Source organism: Rhinopithecus bieti, unplaced genomic scaffold (genome assembly GCF_001698545.2).
Source record: "Rhinopithecus bieti isolate Rb0 unplaced genomic scaffold, ASM169854v2 scaffold_10548, whole genome shotgun sequence".
NCBI lineage: Eukaryota > Metazoa > Chordata > Mammalia > Primates > Cercopithecidae > Rhinopithecus > Rhinopithecus bieti.
Window position 1 is genome coordinate 1,793,414 of NW_016806834.1, and position 20,074 is coordinate 1,813,487.

The 20,074-nt window shown below is 39.4% G+C and overlaps 1 protein-coding gene across 1 annotated transcript in view; it reads left to right on the forward strand.

Moving 5' to 3' along the window:
- The window catches only part of GOLPH3L (golgi phosphoprotein 3 like), a 50,361-nt gene that overhangs the window by 23,761 nt on the left and 6,526 nt on the right, over positions 1 to 20,074 (forward strand). The window contains exons 3-4 of the mRNA XM_017877781.1: positions 9,797 to 9,928; positions 11,665 to 11,779. Coding sequence (XP_017733270.1) covers positions 9,797 to 9,928; positions 11,665 to 11,779 — 247 coding nt within the window. The remainder of the gene's footprint in view (positions 1 to 9,796; positions 9,929 to 11,664; positions 11,780 to 20,074) is intronic.

A 20,074-nucleotide genomic window follows, 5' to 3' on the forward strand; every position in this document is an offset into this window, starting at 1 on the left:
TTTCCATAAGTCATTCAGAGTCAAACTAAATATAAGTAGATGAATACACTGATAAATATTTTATTGTTTAAAAAAACAACGTTGAGTTTTGGGGAGATAGACTTAGAACCTGGACATGTTTTCAATTTTTTTTCTTTTTTTTTTTTTTTTTGGAGATGGGAGTCTCACTTTGTCACCCAGGTTGGAGTACGGTGGTACAATCTCGGTTCACTGCAACCTCCACCTCCCAGGTTCAAGCAATTCTCCTGCCTCAGCCTCCCAAGTGGTTGGGACTGCAGGCGCACTCGACCAGTTTTTTTTGTGTTTTTAGTAGAGACGGGGTTTCACTGTGTTGCCCAGGCTTGTCCTGAACTCCTGAGCTCAGGCAGTCCTCCTACCTTGGCCTCCTAAAGTGCTAGGATTACTGGCGTGAGCCACCGAGCCTGGCCTGCTTTCAAATTTTTCCTCCCACTTCTCAACTTTCTCTTTGCTTCTGTTTTATTTTGTTTTTTGTTTTGTTTCTTTGAGATGGAGTCTTGCACTGTCACCCGGGCTGGAGTGCAATGGTGAGATCTCGGCTCACTGCGGCCTCCGCCTCCTGGTTCACACGATTCTTCTGCCTCAGCCTCCCAAGTAGCTGGAATTACAGGCACCCGCCACCACGCCCAGCTAATTTTTTGTATTTTAAGTAGAGACAGGGTTTCCTATGTTGGCCAGACTGGTCTCGAACTCCTAACCTCTTGATCCACCTGCCTCGGCCTCCCAAAGTGCTGGAATTACAGGTGTGAGCCACTGCGCCCGGCCTTTCTTCTGTTTTCTTTGGACAATGTGTAGCAATTAAAATTCCTTTTTCCGGCCTGGGTGACAAATAAGCCTGGGTGACTCCAGCCTGGGTGACAGAGGGAGACTATGTCTCAAAAAAATAAAAAATAAAAAATAAAAAAATTTTTAGGGTAAAACAATTAATGATATTTTTACCTGACCAGAATGAGATTTAAACGTTTATATAGGAATTCAGAGATGGACCAGCTGCTTCCTTTATTTTGCATTTCCCTTCACTGACAATGGGGCATTATCATGTTTTTATTTGTTAACACTTTTGATAAAAAATAAAATAAACAGAAGCCCTGCAAAATTAATAAACTGATCATTGTAACTGACTTTGCATCTTTCTACCTGTCTTTTAAAATGAACCTGAAAGGATATAATCTTCATTTCATTCATTGAGAAATCCTGTCCTTTTGCCTGTATTTATAATCCATTCCTCACTATCAGGCTGAAATTATCTGTTAAACCAGAACAATGTCAGGTCACAGTTCTTCATTCTCCAATAGGATTAAACAGAGTGGGCTTTTAATGCTTGATCTATTTTATAAAATGTCTTGGCCAGGCACAGTGGCTCACGTCTGTAATCCCAGCACTTTGGGAGGCTGAGGTGGATGGATCACCTGAGGTCAGGAGTTCAAGACCAGCCTGGCCAACATGATGAAACCCCATCTCTACTAAAAATACAAAAATTTGCCGGACGTGGTGGCAGGCCCCTGTAATCCCAGCTACTCGGGAGGTTGAGGCAGGAGAATCGCTCGAACCCAGGAGGCAGAGGTTGTAGTGAGCCATGATTGCGCCACTGTACTGCAGCCTGGGTGATAGATTGAGACTCCATCTCAAATACATACATACATACATACATACATAAAATGTCTTTATGAGCTGTGTGGAGATGCAGAAATAGGAATTGGAGTTTCGATGAATCACATTAATTTTTAAAAGAGGAATTTACATCAAATCCTGAATACCACTCTTTTAATAGAGTGATTCAAGGACAAACAGTACACTAACTTTTCTTAGAATAATTTTTTAGGAGGAAAAAAATAATAAAATTAGTTTTGCTTGTAGAATTTTTGATAACCCCTGAAGATCATTATACTTTCATTGGACTTTGGAATTGGGCAGATGTAAAAGGGTTCAAAGCGACATGATAACATTCCTTCTCTCATGGAAGGTGAAGCAATTTTAATATTAAATCTTCAGACTTGGGGAGATGGAGAGGTTCTTTTTTTTTGAAAATTTTTCTTTTTTAAGTGATATTTTCTCACTGTAGATAATTTGGAAAGGTTTAAAAGCCATGTTTTAATGTAGACATTATTTTATATCGTAATAATCCTGGATACTCAATTATATATCTGGCTATTTTCATTTAACTTTATCACAAGTATTTTCTAATGTTATTTTAAAACTCCTTATGAGCATAGTTTTAAGGATGCTTTAAGTTGTTTTGTTTTCTTTCCTCTTTTTTTGCCAAGCAGGCAACTTTTAAGATCTTTAACCTTCAGAGTTGTTCTGAAAGGTGTGTCTTCAAGGAAGTTTGAATAAGGAAGGGCACTTTGAATACTTGACTCAGTGGAAATTCAGCATGAAGTGTTGACTGTCTGAATTTATTGAATTCCCATTGTGCAATCTTTAAAGTTTAAATATATGTAATATTTGACCTAGAATTTTCTTCTAGATATTCAACAGACATAAACACACAAATGAATACTTCTTTACTTTTTTTTTTTTGAGATGGAGTCTTACTCTGCCACCCAGGCTGGAGTGCAGTGGCACGAACTCACCTCACTGCAGCCTCTGCCTCCTGGATTCATGGGATTTTCCTGCCTCACCCTCCCGGATAGCTGGGATTACAGGCACGTACCACCATGCCCGGCTAATTTTTTGTATTTTTGGTACCATGTTGGCCAGGCTGGTCTCAAACTCCTGACCTCAAGTGATCCACCCACCGTGGCCTCCCAAAGTGCTGGGATTACAGGCGTGAGCCACCATACCCAGCCAACATTTTTTAATAATAGCAAAATACTGTAAGCAACCTAAATGCACATCAGTAGGGACTTGAATAGATAAAATTATAGTGCATCTAAAATGCAATACTATGCAGCCGTTACAAGGGATGAAGAAGTATATTTACTGATGTGGAATGATATCCAAAATAACAGGTTAATGAAAAAAGTTACCACTCAGTGTAATGCTATTTCTATAAATAATATTAATAAGTGTAAACATAGAATATGTATATAAAAATCTACAAAAGTACCCATTAAACTGTTAATGGTGATCCTCTAGAGGGGATAAGATTCTAGAACACTTTCACTTTCTAAAGTATACATTTCTATAATGGATTTTTCTTTCTTTTTTACAATTTTTTTTTTTTTTTTTTTAAGATATAGAGTTTCAATCTTGTCACCCAGGCTGGAGTGCAATGGTGTGATAGCTCACTGCAACCTCCGCCTCTGGGGTTCAAGTGATTCTCCTGCCTCAGCCTCATGAGTAGCTGGGATTACAGGCGTCCATCACCACACCTGGCTAATTTTTATATTTTTAGTAGAAACGGGATTTCACCATGTTGGCCAGGCTGGTCTTGAACTGCTGACCTCAGATTATCCACCCACGTCAGCCTCCCAAAATGCTGGGATTACAGGCGTGAGTGACCCCACCCATCCTACAGTTTTTTTGTTTGTTTATTTGGTTGGTTGGTTGGTTGTTTTGAGACGGAGTTTTGCTCTTGTTGCCCAGGCTGGAGTGCAGTGGTGTGATCTCAGCTAACTGCAACCTCCACCTTCCAGATTCAAGCGATTTTCCTGCCTCAGCCTCCTGAGTAGCTGGGATTACAGGCGCATGCCACCACTTCCAGCTAGTTTTTGTATTTTTAGTAGAGACGGGGTTTCATCATGTTGGCCAGGCTGGTCTCCAACTCCTGACCTCAGGTGATCCACCTGCCTTGGCCTCCCAAAGTGCAGGGATTACAGGCTTGAGCCACCACGCCTGGCCTACAGATGTATATTAAAGTCCACTATGTGAAGATCTGATTCTGCAAATCCTCTAAGATTCTCCTTTAGTCATGAGACAATGTGCAGTTCCATCTGTGTTGGGCAGGTCCTAAAATTTTCTTTAGATAGCCTTTGGTAATGAAATTTAATTATCAAATGGTGAACTTTAGTATGTACATGCTAGGTCTTCCTGCTGAGACATACCAAAGCATTGGCCCTTTAATATAGAATCCTTATTATGAATGGCTGGAGAATTCACTAAGATAGATGCACTAAGAGGAAAATGACCTTTAAATATAAATAATTGTATTTTCCCTTACCTCCAGGCTATTCTGCACCTAAATTTGTTTCAATCTGTTCTAAGATATTACTATAGATGACAGTATTATAGTCTTTATTGGTCATCTGTACCCACAGTACAGGAGGACATTTACTTTCATGTTCTCTCTTTTCTCAGTTATTTTCTTTTTCTAAATCCAGTCTCTTTCTTGTAGTTGTACAGGTATTTGTTTTATAATTATTTTCTTAAAACTCTACATATATGTTTTTATACTTTTGTCTATTATTGCATATTCTTAATAAGTTAAAAACTCATTTGGAAAGTTTTATGTTTTGAGATGCTACAATAGGAAAGTGTGACATTCAAAAATGTAGTTTCTTTATCCTGATCTTCACCATTTCCTTATACTGCTTCTCATTTATAGTTTTGTTGACAAATCTGATGTCACTGTCACTGAAACAGAAGTTATATGGTCAGGAGGAAATGAGACAATAAAGGAAAACTTTCTTCCAGTTGCTTTAATATTGGTTAAAATGTTTACATACCTGTTAAGATTTATTACCAGAATAAATTATGCCTACATAATTATGTGTTCTGAAGTAAGTTATAGTTTAACTTTAATTAGGTAGCTAAACTATAAAAAAAAAAAAAGTGTTAACTAAAAAAAAATAGCCTAACCCTTCCTTAAAGAGGAGTCACAAATATGAATTGGGGCCAGGCGCAGTGGCTCACACCTGTAATTTTAGCACTTCAGGAGGCCGAGGTGGGCATATCACTTGAGCCCAGGAGTTCAAGATCAGCCTGGGCAACATGGCAAAACCCTATCTCTACTAAAAATACAAAAATTAGCTGGGTGTGGTGGCACGCACCTGTAGTCCCAACTACTTGGGAGGCTGAGGTGAGAGGATTGCTTGAACTGGGGAGGTGGAGGTTGCAGTGAGATGAGATCATGCCACTACACCTCAGCCTGGGTGACAGAGCGATACCCTGTCTCAAAACAAAAACAAAACCTAAAAAACAGATATGACTTGGAGTAGCCATGAGGCAGGCAGGGGAGGGAACTAATCCCAACCTTGAGTCAAAGATCAGGCCCTCAGGAAATTTAGAGACGTCTAAGGAATATTTTATGGCTCAATCTGAGCTTTTGCTAGGTTAACATTTAGTTTTAAGCATAAATTTATGCCTTCAAAAATATTTTTGAGGTATAAGGGATATTCTCTCCTTAAGGAATTTGTAGTCTGGTCAGGAGAAATAGTTGATTGCAATATGATGTAATAGATGTTATGAGAGAAGTTTGTATGGGCACACCCAGGTGCAGAACCTAATCCAGAGGGTGGAGTGGAGAAGTAAACAATGTTAGAGAAGGTTCTGTGGAAATGTGACCCCTGTACTTAATCCTTAACTACAAAGAGGAGTTGTGGAAGGAAGAATATTGGTTCTTCTTGACGCAGCAGTGTGTGCAAAGGCCAGGAGGGGAAAGAGACCAAAGAAAAGACTAGTGGGCTGGATGCGGTGGCTCATGCCTGTAATCCCAGCACTTTGGGAGGCCGAGGCGGGCGGATCACAAGGTCAGGAGATTGAGACCATCCTGGCTAACATGGTGAAACCCCGTCTCTACTAAAAATACAAAAAAAAATTAGCCGGGCGTGGTGGCGGGTGCCTGTAGTCCCAGGTACTCGGGAGGCTGAGGCAGGAGAATGGCGTGAACCCAGGAGGCGGAGCTTACATTGAGCTGAGATTGTGCCACTGCACTCCAACCTGGGTGACAGAGCAAGACTCCGTCCAAAAAAAAAAAAAAGAAAGAAAGAAAAGAAAGAAAAGGCTAGTGAATAACCACTTTTGATTTGTTTTGTTTTATTTTGTTTTTTCACAAGGTCTCACCATGTTCCCAAAGGCCGGCCAACTCTTGGCCTCAAGCGATCCTCCTGCATTAGCCTCTGGAGTAGCTGGGATTACAGGTGGGAGCCACTGTGCCCCACCAGCCACTTAGTTTGAATGCTATACAAAGCCATTTGGATTCCATCCTTAAGGCTGAGAGGATGTTTGAAAGATTTTTAAGCATGAGGGCAGGGAGTTATAGTATTACAGTTGACGTTAAAGATTGTCCTGGCTATAGCAGGAAAAATAGAATTAGAGATCCTCTAGGCCTGGCAGTATGGTGGTCAGATATTAAGTCTTGATAAGCTTAATGTTTAATGTATTATTGAGTCTTGGAAAGTAGAAATAATCTTCAAGGGGCCCCCAAACACCAAAATTAAAATCCAAGAGATGAACAATAAAGATAACATGAGGATCAAATTACCCTGGGGTAAACTACCAAATCAGTCTTGAGATTCAGGAGTTGGTTGGTCAGGAATAAACTTGATGGTTGAGGTAAAGTGGGAAAACTAGGCTTAAATGTGCTCCCAGTTGTGTAGCACTCCCATATTCCCTCTGTACTTGGCTCTTGGCAGAAACAAATGCAGATCTTTCCCTCTGGAGGAAGATGTCCTCAATTTAGGCCTCCAGAATCTCATAAATTCACAAAACGTTAAATTGTGAACCTCTTAAAGATCATCAAACATACAAACAAGGAAGAAGTGACAAATAAATTCCTCAGATATTGTCAGATATCAAAGACTTCATATGTAGTCACATATTAAAATAATCAAATTAAAAATATGACATTTTTAAAGAAATAAAATAATCACAAAATGAACAGCAAAAAATCACAAATCACCAGACAAATGTAAAAAATAACTAAATAAAACTTTTGCTAATGAAAAATTATTGAAATCAAAATCTCAGGGTTACTTTGAATTAGTAAATAGGAAGCCACATATTTTTTAAAAACTCTCCAGAGGCTGGACGTGGTGGCTCATGCTTGTAATTCCAGCACTTTGGGAGGCCGAGGCAGGCGGATCACCTGAGGTCAGGAGTTCAAGACCAGCCTGGCCAACATGGTAAAACTCCGTCTCCACAAAAATAACAAAAATTAGCCGGGCGTGGTGTTGTGTGCCTGTAATCCCATCTACTTGGGAGGCTGAGGCAGGAGAATTGCTTGGACCCGGGAGGCGGAGGTTGCGGTGAGCCGAGATTGTGCCACTGCACTCCAGCCTGGGTGACAGAGCAAGACTCCATCTCAAAAACAAACAAACAGAAACTCTCCAGAAAGCAATACAGAGAACAAGCAAATGGAAAATACAAAAGAGAGGTTAAAAGACGGGGGGTTAAAATAAGAAAGACTGAAGTCCTAGAAGGAAAGAATAAAGAAAATAGAGACCTAAGAGCTGAGAATTTTTGAAGCTAAGAAATGAAACCACAGTTATAGGAAGCACAACATATACCAAACAGAATAAATAAATTCATGCACAGTCCATGTTGTAGTCAAACTGCAAAACACCAAGAGAGAAGATCTTAAAGGACCAAAGAAAAGATACACTACCTACAAAGAAACCACAATCAGTAAGAAAGATAGATTTCTCACTGCTATATTAGAAGCTGGAAGAGGAAGGCATACTATCTTCAATGTGATAAGAGAAAATGATCAACCTGGAATTTTATCTCCAGAGAAACTATCTTTCAAGGATGATGGTGAAATACAAAGACATTTCAGATAAGCAAAATAGAAACTGCCTCCAACAGACTTTCACTTAAGGAAATTCTACTTTAGGAAGAAGGAAAATGGTACCAGAAAGGAAGTCTGAGATACAAGAAGGAATGGTGAGCAAAGAAATTCATAAGAACCTGTGTAAATCTAAACAAGTGCTACCTGTATAAAATAATGATGATGATGATATATAATTTATGAGGCTAAAAAGAGACAATACTGAACAATAAGAAAGTGGTTAAAATATTAATATTTAAAATTTAGGTTTTATGTTAATTTTAAATTGATATATCATGCATGTTAAAATTTCAAGGATAACTTCTAAAAGTACATAACTTCCAAGCCAATAAAGAGGAAAATTGAATTTAAATTTTTTTAAATAAAAAGTTATTTTAGCTAGGTGCAGTGGCTCATGTCTGTAGTCTGAGCTACTCAGGAGGCTGAGGCAGGACAATTGTTTGAGCCCAGGTGTTCAAGTCTACAATGAGTTATAATGGCCCCACTGCACTTCAGCCTTGGTAACAGAGCAAGACCCCACCCCATCTCTTAAAAAAAAAAAAAAGTAACCCCAAAATATGCACAACTATGATCTATCAGTGAAACAGCACCAAAAAACAACCACTTAAAAATTTCTCTATTTAGCTTTGTGACCTCTGTTATGCTGCATAACCTCTGTAAGCCTTAGTTTTGTTATCTTTAACGTGTGGATAGCAGTAGTACTTCCTTTACAGGGTGGTTGTGAAGATATAATCAGATAGTGCAAGTAAAAAGCTTAGCACAAATCTAGTACATAATAAGTATTAGCACATATCTAGTATATAACAAGTATTCAATCGACATTAGTAATTAGATGTTAGTTACTGCTGTTAGACAATACCAGTGGCTCTCTTATATGTATATTCCCTATACAAAGGGAAGGGGAGCTAACATTTTAAGTGCCTGCTATATGCTAGGCACTATACTAAATGCTTTCTTATATATTGCATCTCATGTAACCCTCACAACAATCTTGTGGAAATATATATTAGTGTCTGCATTTTATAGATGAGGACAATGTACTTCAGAAAGGTTAAGTAACATACCCAAGGCACTTAATGATAGTGGGTTTCTATTATACCTTCCATTAAAAGAACTTCAAATGGCCGGGCACGGTGGCCCACTCCTATATTCCCAGCACTTTGGGGGACTGAGGCTGGCAGATGACGAGGTCAGGAGTTTGAGACTAGCCTGACTAACATAGTGAAACCCCATCTCTACTAAAAATACAAAAATTAGCTGAGCGTGGCAGTGCACACCTGTAATCCCAGCTACTCAGGAGGCTGAGGCAGGAGAATCACTTGAACCCAGGAGGCGGAGGTTGCAGTGAACTGAGATCATGCCACTGCACTCCAGCCTAGGGGACAGAGCAAGTCTCCATCTCCAAACTTCAAATTAATACATATCTAGGAGGATTAAAAGCTCAAATGGTTTTTACTTTTTTCTGACTTATTTTACCCCACTCTGAAATTTAGTGTCATGGAAACAGATTTCAAAAAAGCCAAAATTCTCCTCAAAAATTAAAATTTTGCATGTCAAGCCAGGTGCAGTCACTCATGTCTGTAATCTCAACACTTTGGGAGGCCAAGGTGGGAGGATAGCTTGTGGCCAGGAGTTGGAGACCAGCATGGGCAACATAGCAAGACCTTGTCTCTACAAAAAAATATTTTTTAAAAAATAGCCCGGCATGGTGGCACATACCTGTAGTCCCAGCTACTCGGGAGGCTGAGGTGGAAGGATTGCTTGAGCCCAGGAGGTCAAGGCTGCAATGAGCCATGATCATGCCACTGCATTTCAACCTGGGGGAAAGAGCGAACCCTCTCAAAAAAAAAAAAAAAAAAAAAAAAATTGCACATCATTTATTGACTGGCAGCAAACCATGGGAATTCACTAAAGATCTTGAAATCAGACAGAAAATCTTTTGGGGTTTTAAGAGGATTAAAGAAAACATCTTCTCTTACTCTTGTACTTTGCTTTGAGTTCATGTAGTATGATGTGAAACGAATCACAACAAAGTGGCCTGTTCTTAGGGTGCCTGCTGGAAGTCAGTATTCCTCTCAGAACATTCTCTTCTCTTTTCTCCTTTCCTAGGGTTACACATCTTTCTGGAATGACTGCATATCATCTGGCCTGCGAGGGGGCATCCTGATAGAGCTGGCCATGCGGGGTCGAATCTATCTGGAACCCCCGACCATGCGTAAGAAGCGACTACTAGACAGAAAGGTACTGAATCCTCTGTGAACGTCCATGGCTTATGGAAAGGCAAATACCAACAGTACATTTGGGAAGAACAGAAAGATTTGAGTAGTAAGATAAAATAAATATCACTGACTCAGCAGTTCCATTGGCTAAACAGGTTAATTATCCTGTAGCAAGAGGGAGAAATCAAAGTATCCATAGTCCAAAGAGTTATAGGAAGCTCCTGGTTTTGTCTTCCTTTTTTATGCAGAAAAATCACACTTAGGATGCTGTTGATTAAACTCCTATATCTGTAACTATAACATTATAAAATAACCAGGTGCAGTGGCTCATGCTTATAATCCCAGCACTTTGGGAGGCCAAGGCAGGTGGATCACGAGGTCAGGAGATCGAGACCATCCTGGCTAACACGGTGAAACCCCATCTCTACAAAAAAATATTTTTTTAAAAAATTAGCTGGGCGTTGTGGCAGGCGCCTGTAGTCCCAGCTACTCGGGAGGCTGAGGCAGGAGAATGGCGTTAACCCGGAAGGCGGAGCTTGCAGGGAGCCGAGATCGCGCCACCACACTCCATCCCGGACAACAGTGCAAGACTCATCTCAAAAAAAAAAAAAAATTATGAAATAGAGTATGATGTAGGGGGAGGGACTCATATGGGTCAGATCAGTCATTGATTAACCCTGGTTATTCTCCAATAACTATTCTGTTTCCTTCCATTTACTGCAAGTCCTTTCCAACCATACTCCTGTATCCATTTTCTTACTGAATTTTTCCACTCACAACTTCTTTATCATCCTAAGCACTCAACTTAAACTACATTCTTAGGTATCACCAGCTTCTTTTCAGTCTTTGATTTATTTTTCTCTTTTCACCTATATGTGGCATTTGACACTTTTTATCACTTTGAAACTTTCTTCATTCTTGGCTTTTGTTATTATCTTATTCTCTTGCTTCTCTGACTGTACACTGTTTCCTTACTTCTCCATTCCTTAACATCCAAGTCTCAGTTTGTATCCCTTGAGTGATTTTCTATCCTTTCAGAGATATCATTTACCTTTATAGCTTCATCTGTCACCTTCATGAGATTAATTTTCAAATTTCTAGGCAGGTTTTGTTTTTCCACCTCCAGAAACATATTTAACTATTGGCTAGAAATTTCAACTTGGCTATCCCATATCATTTAAAACTAAACTTAACAAAAAACAAAGAAAATCAAATTATCAGCCTTTCCCCAAAACTGACTTCCTTTTCTGGCTTTCCTACCTTTATTTATTTATTTATTTATTTAAATTTTTATTTTTTTAATAGAGACAAGATATTGCCATGTTGCCCGGGCTGGTCTCAAACTCCTGAGCTCAGGTGATCCACCAGCCTCAACCTCCCAAAGTGCTAGGATTACTGGCATGTTTCCTACAGATGTTTACTACCTTTATTGATGGTTTCAAAACCGAGCCCATATGTTTCTTACCTTTATTAATGGTTTCAAAAGTTGGTTTCCAGACTCAAAATGAGTTGTTATTGAAACTTTTCTCCATTATCATTCATATCCAGTTTGTCACTAGGGCCCACTTCAAATGTTATTTTTGTCTTCACACTATCACTCCATACTATATTTTAAACTTCTTGAGGACAGGGACAGTATATTATGCTTCCTTACATTTCTTGCAACACTTAACCAGTAACCTATATATGATATATTGAAAGATTTTAACTTGAATGAAGTGAAGGAATCAGGGTTCCTTCTTTCTCCTTTTCTCAAAGGTACTGCTAAAGTCAGACAGTCCAACAGGTGATGTTTTACTGGATGAAACTCTCAAACACATCAAAGCAACTGAACCCACAGAAACTGTCCAAACATGGATAGAGCTACTCACTGGTAAGATGGCTTAAAATAATATATGAATTTCACATTTTGTTATCTTTATCCTACCCTGAAATTTAGTAAAAGAAGTACCGAAATTCATCGTGCTGGATGAGATAGATGTGGTTCACTATTTAATTCTAATGAGGGACAGAAAAAGCATGGCTAATTGATACCTAAAGTTTTCCAAAGCTTCACCTTATCTTCTGCCACCCACCCCAAAAGCTCTTTAACAGTATTCTTCACAAGAAACTTTTAAAACATCTTTATAGAGAGGACAATGAGAACATTGGCATTGATGCAATCTATTATTCTTATTAGAATTTCCCAGTTTTAATTTGCCAAATAATATTTTATTGCATGGCCATTCCACATTTGTTTATCCAGTCATCAGTTGATGAATATTTGAGTTATTTCTACATTTTGGCTGTTGTGAATAATGCTGCTGTGAACATGCATGAACAAGTTTTTGTTTGAACATGTTTTCATTTATTGTGGGTATGTAGCTAGGAGTAGATAACTGGGTCATAAATCGAGTAACATTTCTATTGTGGTAAAATACACGTAACATTTATTTATTTATTTATTTATTTATTTATTTATTTTCCAAGATGGAGTCTTGCTCTGTCTCCCAGGCTGGAGTACAGTGACGTGATCTCAGCTCACTGCAACCTCTGTCTCCCAGGTTCAAGTGATTCTCCTGCCTCAGCCTCCCAAGTAGCTGGGATTACAGGCACGTGCCACCACACCCAGCTACTTTTTATATTCTTAGTAGACAGGGTTTCACCATGTTGGCCAGGCTGGTCTCAAACTCTTGACTTCATGATCTGCCTGCCTCGGCCTCCCAAAGTGCTGGGATTACAGGCGTGAGCCACCATGCCCAGCCAACATTTGTTATTATTTTAGCCATTCTTAATGGCTTAAGTGTACGATTCTGTGAAATTAAATATATTTGCAATATTTTGTAACCATCACCTCTATCTACACTACACCGAAAGCTTCCTCATCATTACCCCCTAAAACGCTGTACCTATTAAATGATAACTTCTTCTTTCTCTCTCCCGCTAGTCCCTGGCAACCTCTATTCTACTTTTTGTCTCTATGAATTTGCTTACTCTAGGTATCTCATATAAGTAGAATTATACAATATCTGTCATTACTTTGCCTAGCTTATTCACTAAACATGTTTTCAAGGTCCATTCATGTCACAGCATATATCAAAATTTCATTCCTTTTTATGCCTGAGTGATATTCCATTGTATGTATATAACATTTTTGTTTAACCATTCATCTGTTGACGGACACTTGGCTTGTTTCCACCTTTTGGCTATTGTGAACAATGCTGCTGTGAACATTGATATACAAATATCTGTTCAAGTTCCTGCTTTTAATTCTTTTGGATATATACCTAGGAATAGAATTGCTGGGTCATATGGCAGTTTAACCTTTGAGAAATCACCAGACATTTCCACAGAGACTGCACCATTTTATATTCCCACCAGTATTGTACCAGGGTTCCAATTTGTCCACATCCTGATAACCACTTGTTCTTCTCTTTCTTTTCTTCTTTTTTTTTTTTTTTTTTTTTTTTTTTTTTTTTTTTNCCTGCCTCAGCCTCCCGAGTAGCTGGGACTACAGGCGCCCGCCACCTCGCCCGGCTAGTTTTTTGTATTTTTTAGTAGAGACGGGGTTTCACAGTGTTAGCCAGGATGGTCTCGATCTCCTGACCTCGTGATCCGCCCATCTCGGCCTCCCAAAGTGCTGGGATTACAGGCTTGAGCCACCACACCCGGCCTGTCTTTTTTTAATTATAGGCATTCGAGTAGGTCTGAAATGTTATCTCATTATGGTTTTGATTTTTATTTTCAAATGAAAATAGTTTTCATATCATTCCTATTGACTAAAAATATTGAGCATATTTTTATGTGCTTACTGACCATTTATATATCCTCTTTGGAGAAATATAAAATACTTTTCCCATTTTTAAGTTTGATTGGTTTGTTGTTGAGGGTTTTTTTTTGTATTTATTTATGAGATGCGGTCTCACTCTGTCACCCAGGATGGAGTGCAGTGGTGCGATCTCGGCTCACTGCAGTCTCCACCTCCCGGGCTCAAGGGTCCTCCCACCTCAGCCTCCCGAGTAACTGGGACTATGGGCATGCACCATCACACCTGGTTAATTTTTTGTAGTTTTGGTGGAGATGGGGTTTTGCTATGTCACCCAGGCTGGTCTCTGAACTCCTGAGCTCAGACAGTCTACCCATCTTGGTCTCCCAAAGTGCTGGGATTTCAGGCATGAACCACCGTGCCTGGCCAGAAGCTCTTTATATATATTCTGGGTATTAATCTTACCAAGAACAGCTCAGTCATGGAGACCCTAACCCAGAGGCGCTGGAGGAATTAAAGACACACACACACAGAAATATAGAGTGTGGAGTGGGAAATTAGGGGTCTCACAGCCTTCAGAGCTGAGAGCCTTAAACAGAGATTTACCTACATATTTATTGACAGCAAGCCAGTCATGAGGTTTACTAAAAGTATTCCTTATAGGAAATAAAGGGATGGGCCGAAATAAAGGGATGGGCCCTGGCTAGTTATCTGCAGCATGAACATGTCCTTAAGGCACAGATCGCTCATGCTATTGTTTGTGGTTTAAGAACACCTTAAGCAGTTTCCCACCATGGGTGGGCCAGGTGTTCCTTGCCCTCATCCTGGTAAACCCACAACCTTCCAGCGTGGGTGTCAAGGCCATCACGAACATGTCACAGTGCTGCAGAGATTTTCTTTATGGCCAGTTTTGGGGCTAGTTTATGGCCAGATTTTTGGGGTCTATTCCCAACATATCCCCCTTCTTTGTTTTGCAAAGCAATAAAAGCAAAGGCAGCTTTGTCAAGGTGAGCTACTTCTCACATGAGTTAGGATCTGCATCTGCAGACTATACAAAGACAAACAACACAGATTAATAACACAATCATCATTGAAATCACAGAAGTTCCAAGTGTTTTTATCCATTTTAATGGGTTACTAGCTGTTAATCCATCTGCAGCTCCTTCAAGCACTCCAGTTCCTGGCATTAAGGTCAGGTGTGCCTGGGATGCTTTAAATATTTGTTCTTTTAATTTTGCAATATCCAAAGACAAGTTTGTAGAGTGTCCTTCTAGATGCTTTTTATTCTTTCCCAAATTTTGATCTCATTAAGTGCTATTAATAGTTTCCACAAATCCTTACGTTTAGCCCCTACAGCGGGCCATATCATTTGAGGTTGAGGTGCCACTCTATTGCCATGTTTCCAGATAATAGGAACTCTTGCCGTACTTCTTACCATTTCTACCATCTGATCATTTTGTTCAGACCAGCTGAACATAGTGTGGCCATGACATGCAAACTGAGAGGTGTAATTCAAGCTAAACATCCCCTTAAGGGACCAATCAATAATGATTCCATGGGAATCATTGTGCAGCACCTCTTCGTGTTCTGCAATGCAATCTTCCTAAACAAGTATGTTCATTTTTTCTGGTCAGGTTCAATTTTGTTTACAAATAGGTTTTTGAGGGCAGTATGCCTCAATTATAGGAGCAGACTTATTATGGAAAATACTGAGGTCAGAAAGCATGTGTAACTGTGTCATAGAGTGATTACATCCAGGCATTATTGCCAGCCAAGATTGATAAATATGCCCAATAAGTATAATTGTTCTCTGTGTCAGCCCTTGTTGAAGGAATACTCATGGCAATGGTGATCACTGCTATCATAGCTTTTGTTAAATTACTCATTGTGACTGGTTGTCCCGCTTTCCTCAGGTTTTCTTCCGCCATCTGTGACAGCTTCTTGATCTGTCCCCAGGTGGGTGGCTGTGTTTGACGGGTGTTGCTTATGACAGTTGGGGTCCTCCTCAGCATCAGTCTCAACATGGCTGCAACTGGGGGGTCCTCGGGATCCTCCCGGAATCTCTTCCTCAGCACCTGTCTCATGATAAGGTTTTAGGTGTCTTGATGGTATCCAAATCAGCTGTTGATTTGGTCCTGGAGAAACACAAGCATAACCTCTACCCCAAGTTATTATTTTACCTATTTCCCAACTTTTTCTTATCAGATCTCTCCACCAAACCAGTTGTTTTGCTTCTGTCTTTGCAGCTGGTTTCTGTAGATGCTGTTCAGCTGCTGATGACATCTGGCCTTTAGGCAGTCTCAAAAAATTTGCAGTTAATAATGCTAGATTCAGTTGTATATGAGGTATCCTGTAATCCCTATTTCTCCCCGTTTTGTTTTTGCAACTGCTGTTTCAGGGAGAGATTCATTCTTTCCACTATGGCTTGTCCTTGAGAATTATATGGAATACCAGTAATGTGTTTAATATTCCATATAGAGAAAAATGTAGCTAGAGCTTGGCTAGTATAGCCCGGGACATTATCTGTTTTAATAGAAGCTGGAATACCCATCACCACAAAACACTGCAAAAAGTGATGTTTAACACAGGCAGAAGACTCTCCTGATTGGCATGAAGCCCAGATAAAGTGAGAAAAGGTGTCTACACATACGTGCACATAAGCTAGTCTCCCAAATGAGGGAACATGTGTGACATCCATTTGCCAAAGAGAATTAGGTTCCAGTCCTCAAGGATTAACTCCTGTAAAAGATGAGGAATGTACCATTTGGCAAGTTGGGCTTGCTGGATAGTAACTTTAGCTTCTTTCCAGGTAATGCTATATCTGCATTTGCGACCAGAGGCATTAACATGGGTTAAATTGTGAAAGTGTTTGGCATTAGATACTGCATTAGCAACTGGGCAATCAGCCATTTATTCTCTTCAGTTAAAGGTCCTGGAAGAGGTTTGTGAGCCCTAATGTGAGTGATGTAAAAAGGGTGCATTCTACTGCTAACTGCTGTTTGCAGTTAGGTAAATAAAGTCATCAGTTGTTCATCTGTATGAAATTGTAACTGAGCATTTTCAATTAACTGTGTGGAATGAACCACATATGAAGAATCAGAAATCACATTAATAGGCATATTAAAAGCAGTCAATACCTCAATTACAGCTACAAGCTCTGCTTTTTGAGCTGAAGTATAGGGCATCTGTAAAACTTTACCTTTAGAGCCAAAATAAGAAACTTGACCATTATCAGACCCATCTGTAAAAACATTCTCAACATGGTCAATTGGTTTAAATTTAGTTATTCTAAGGAGAATCCAATTAGTCAGTTTCCAAAATTGAAACAGTTTCATTTTAGGAAAAGGATTATCAAGAATACCCACAAAGTCAGCTAAATGGGTTTGCCAAGTAAGATTATTTACAAAAGCTTGCTGTATTTGTGCCTTCATGAGAGGGACAGCAATTTTTCCAGGATCATATCCATGTAATTTAACAATCTGAATTCTCCCATTTTCTATCATAGTAGCGATTTGATCCAAATAAGGAGTTCGAGTCTGTGAATTAGTATGTGGAAGAAAAAGCCATTCTACTGAGTTCTGCTCTTGGACAGTAACACCAGTAGGTGAATGCTGAGTTGGAAAAATTAGCAAATCTAGAGTCTTCTCTGGATCTATTCTATTCATTTGAGCTTTATGGACTTGCTTTTCGATTTGTTGCAGCTCTGCCTCAGCTTCTTTTGTTAATTGCCGAGGGCTACTGAGGCTAGGATCTCCTCTAAGGATAGAAAATAGATTACTCATGGCATAGGTAGGGATGCCTAGAGCAGGTCGTAACCAATTAATGTCCCCTAGTAATTTTTGAAAGTCATTTAATGTTTTCAATTGATCCCTACGTATGGCTGCTTCCTGTGGCACAATGGTAATGTCATTTACTAAGGTCCCCAAGTAGGAGTAAAGAGTAGTAGTCTGAATTGTGTCAGGAGCTATAATTAAACCAGTGTGAGAAATCAAATTTTGCAAGTAATCATAACATTGGAGTAATATTTCTCCAGTGGGGGCAGCACAAAGTATATCATCCATATAATGAATAATGTAACACTGTGAAAAATTTTTTATGAGTAGGTTCAATTGCTTGCCCTGTATACGTCTGGCAAATTGTTGGACTGTTTAACATGCCTTGTGGCAACACTTTCCAATGAAAACGCTTAGCAGGCTGCAGGTTGTTTACTGCAAGAATTGTAAATGCAAACCATTCACAGTCTTGCTCAGCTAAAAGAATAGTAAAGAAACAGTCTTTTAAATCTATGACTATTAAAGGCCAATTTTTTGGAACTATAGCAGGAGAAGGTAGTCCTGGCTGTAATGCTCCCATAGGTTGCATAACTGAATTGGTGGCTCTAAGATCTGTTAACATTCTCCATTTACCTGATTTTTTCTTAATTACCAAAACTGGAGAATTCCAAGGGGAACATGTTGGAGCTGTGTGTCCGTTTTCTAATTGTTTATTAACGAAGTCCTTTAAAGCCTCTAGTTTCCCTTTACTTAGCGGCCATTGTTCTATCCAAATTGGCTTATCTGTTAACCATTTTAAAGATATAGGTTCTGGAGGCTTAACAATGGCCGCCATCAAAAATGATATCCTAAACCTTGGCAGGAACTTTGTCTTTCTGCTTGAAGTGGTTCCTTCAAACTTTGCAAATTTACTGGAGAAATTTGTAATCTGTAATCTGAATCAATGACTCTTGTATGTATTTGTACTCCTGTTAAACTTAAACTAGACCTTCCTAGAAGTAATTCTATCATCCTCGCTGGCAAGGGTCCGCAGACTCCTGTTGGGACCTTTTGCAGGAATTCCCCAGGCAGAAGGCTCACAGCTTTTGTGCAGCATAAATCTACTGTGGCACTACCGGCTGTGGCGGGGGACAGACATTGTACAGGGGTGAGGGAATGGCCTAAGCTGGAAATGCCCTGGTTAGGAATGGGCCTGAGACGGGCACCTCATGGCGTTTCCCAAATTTAAAAGGAAAAGGCTCAAATGTAGCTATAATAATGCCCTGTTGATCTGGGGGGTGTATCATAACAGGGAACTGCTTGCTGATTATTTCTTCTGCTTCCTCAAATTTGTTTTTGGGTTTTTTTATTTTTAAACGGAATGTCTTGCTCTGTCGCCCAGACTGGAGTGCAGTGGCACAATCTTGTTTCACTGCAACCTCTGCCTCCTAGGTTCAAGCAATTCTCCCTGCCTCAGCCTCCTGAGTAGCAGGGATTACAGGCTCCCACTACCACACTGGCTAATTTTGTATTTTTAGTAGAGATAGGATTTCGCTATGTTGGCCAGGCTGGTCTCAAACTCCTGACCTCAGGTGATCCACCTACCTCGGCAACCAAAAGGAAATTCTGGAGCTAAAACTTATAATAACTGAAATAAAAAAATATACTCGGGGGGGCAGGCATGGTGGCTCATGCCTGTAATCCCAGCACTTTGGGAGGCCAAGGTGGGTGGGTCACTTGAGGTCAGGAGTTCAAGACCAGCTTGAACCTGGGAGGCGGAGTTTGCAGTTAGCCGAGATCGCACCACTGCACTCCAGCAGAGGCAACAGAGCAAGACTCTGTCTCAAAAAAAAAAAAAGATTTATACCAAGTTTAATTCCAAGGAAAATTTACTTCTCTATTACTCTATTCCCTCACCCTCTTTTTGTGTTAATATTGCTATATGTTTCTTTTCTTTTCGGGTTTTTTTGGCTTTAGGGTTTTTGTTTCTTTTTTTCTTTTTTTTTTTAGACAAAGTTTCACTGTGCTACCCAGGCTGGTCTTAAACTGCTGGGCTCAAGCAATCTGCCTACATTGGCATCCCAAAGTTCTGGGATTACAGGCATGGGCCCACCATGCCAATATTGGTACATGTGTTACATCTATATGTGTTACAAATTCAACAATTCATTGTTGTAATTATTAAAGAAGAGAAGAAAGCACAAATATATACTTACAGAGTTTGTTATATTAACCTCCTTATTTACCATTTCTGGTTTTCTTCATTTCTTCCTGCGGATTCAAATTACCATCTGTTGTCATTTTGCTTACTCCAGTGCAACCTTTTTCCCACCCTCTTTCTTTGTGCTATTATTACATTTCTATATGTTATAACCTTGTGCAAAAGTTTAAAAAGTTAAAAATTATAACTCAACAATAACGATTATATAAATACTGTTTTGTGCAATTGCTTTATAAATAAGTTGAGATGAAGTATTCAATTATACCATCCTTTTTATTACTTACATAATTACTTTTACTGTTTGTTCATGTGGATTCAAATTACTGTCTAGTGTGTCCTGCTCTCAGCCTTAACAACTTTCCTTTAGTTTAGTATTAATATTTCTTATAAGGCAGGTCTGCTAGCAGTGAGCTCTTTCAGATTTTTTTTTTTTTTTTTTTTTTTTTTTTT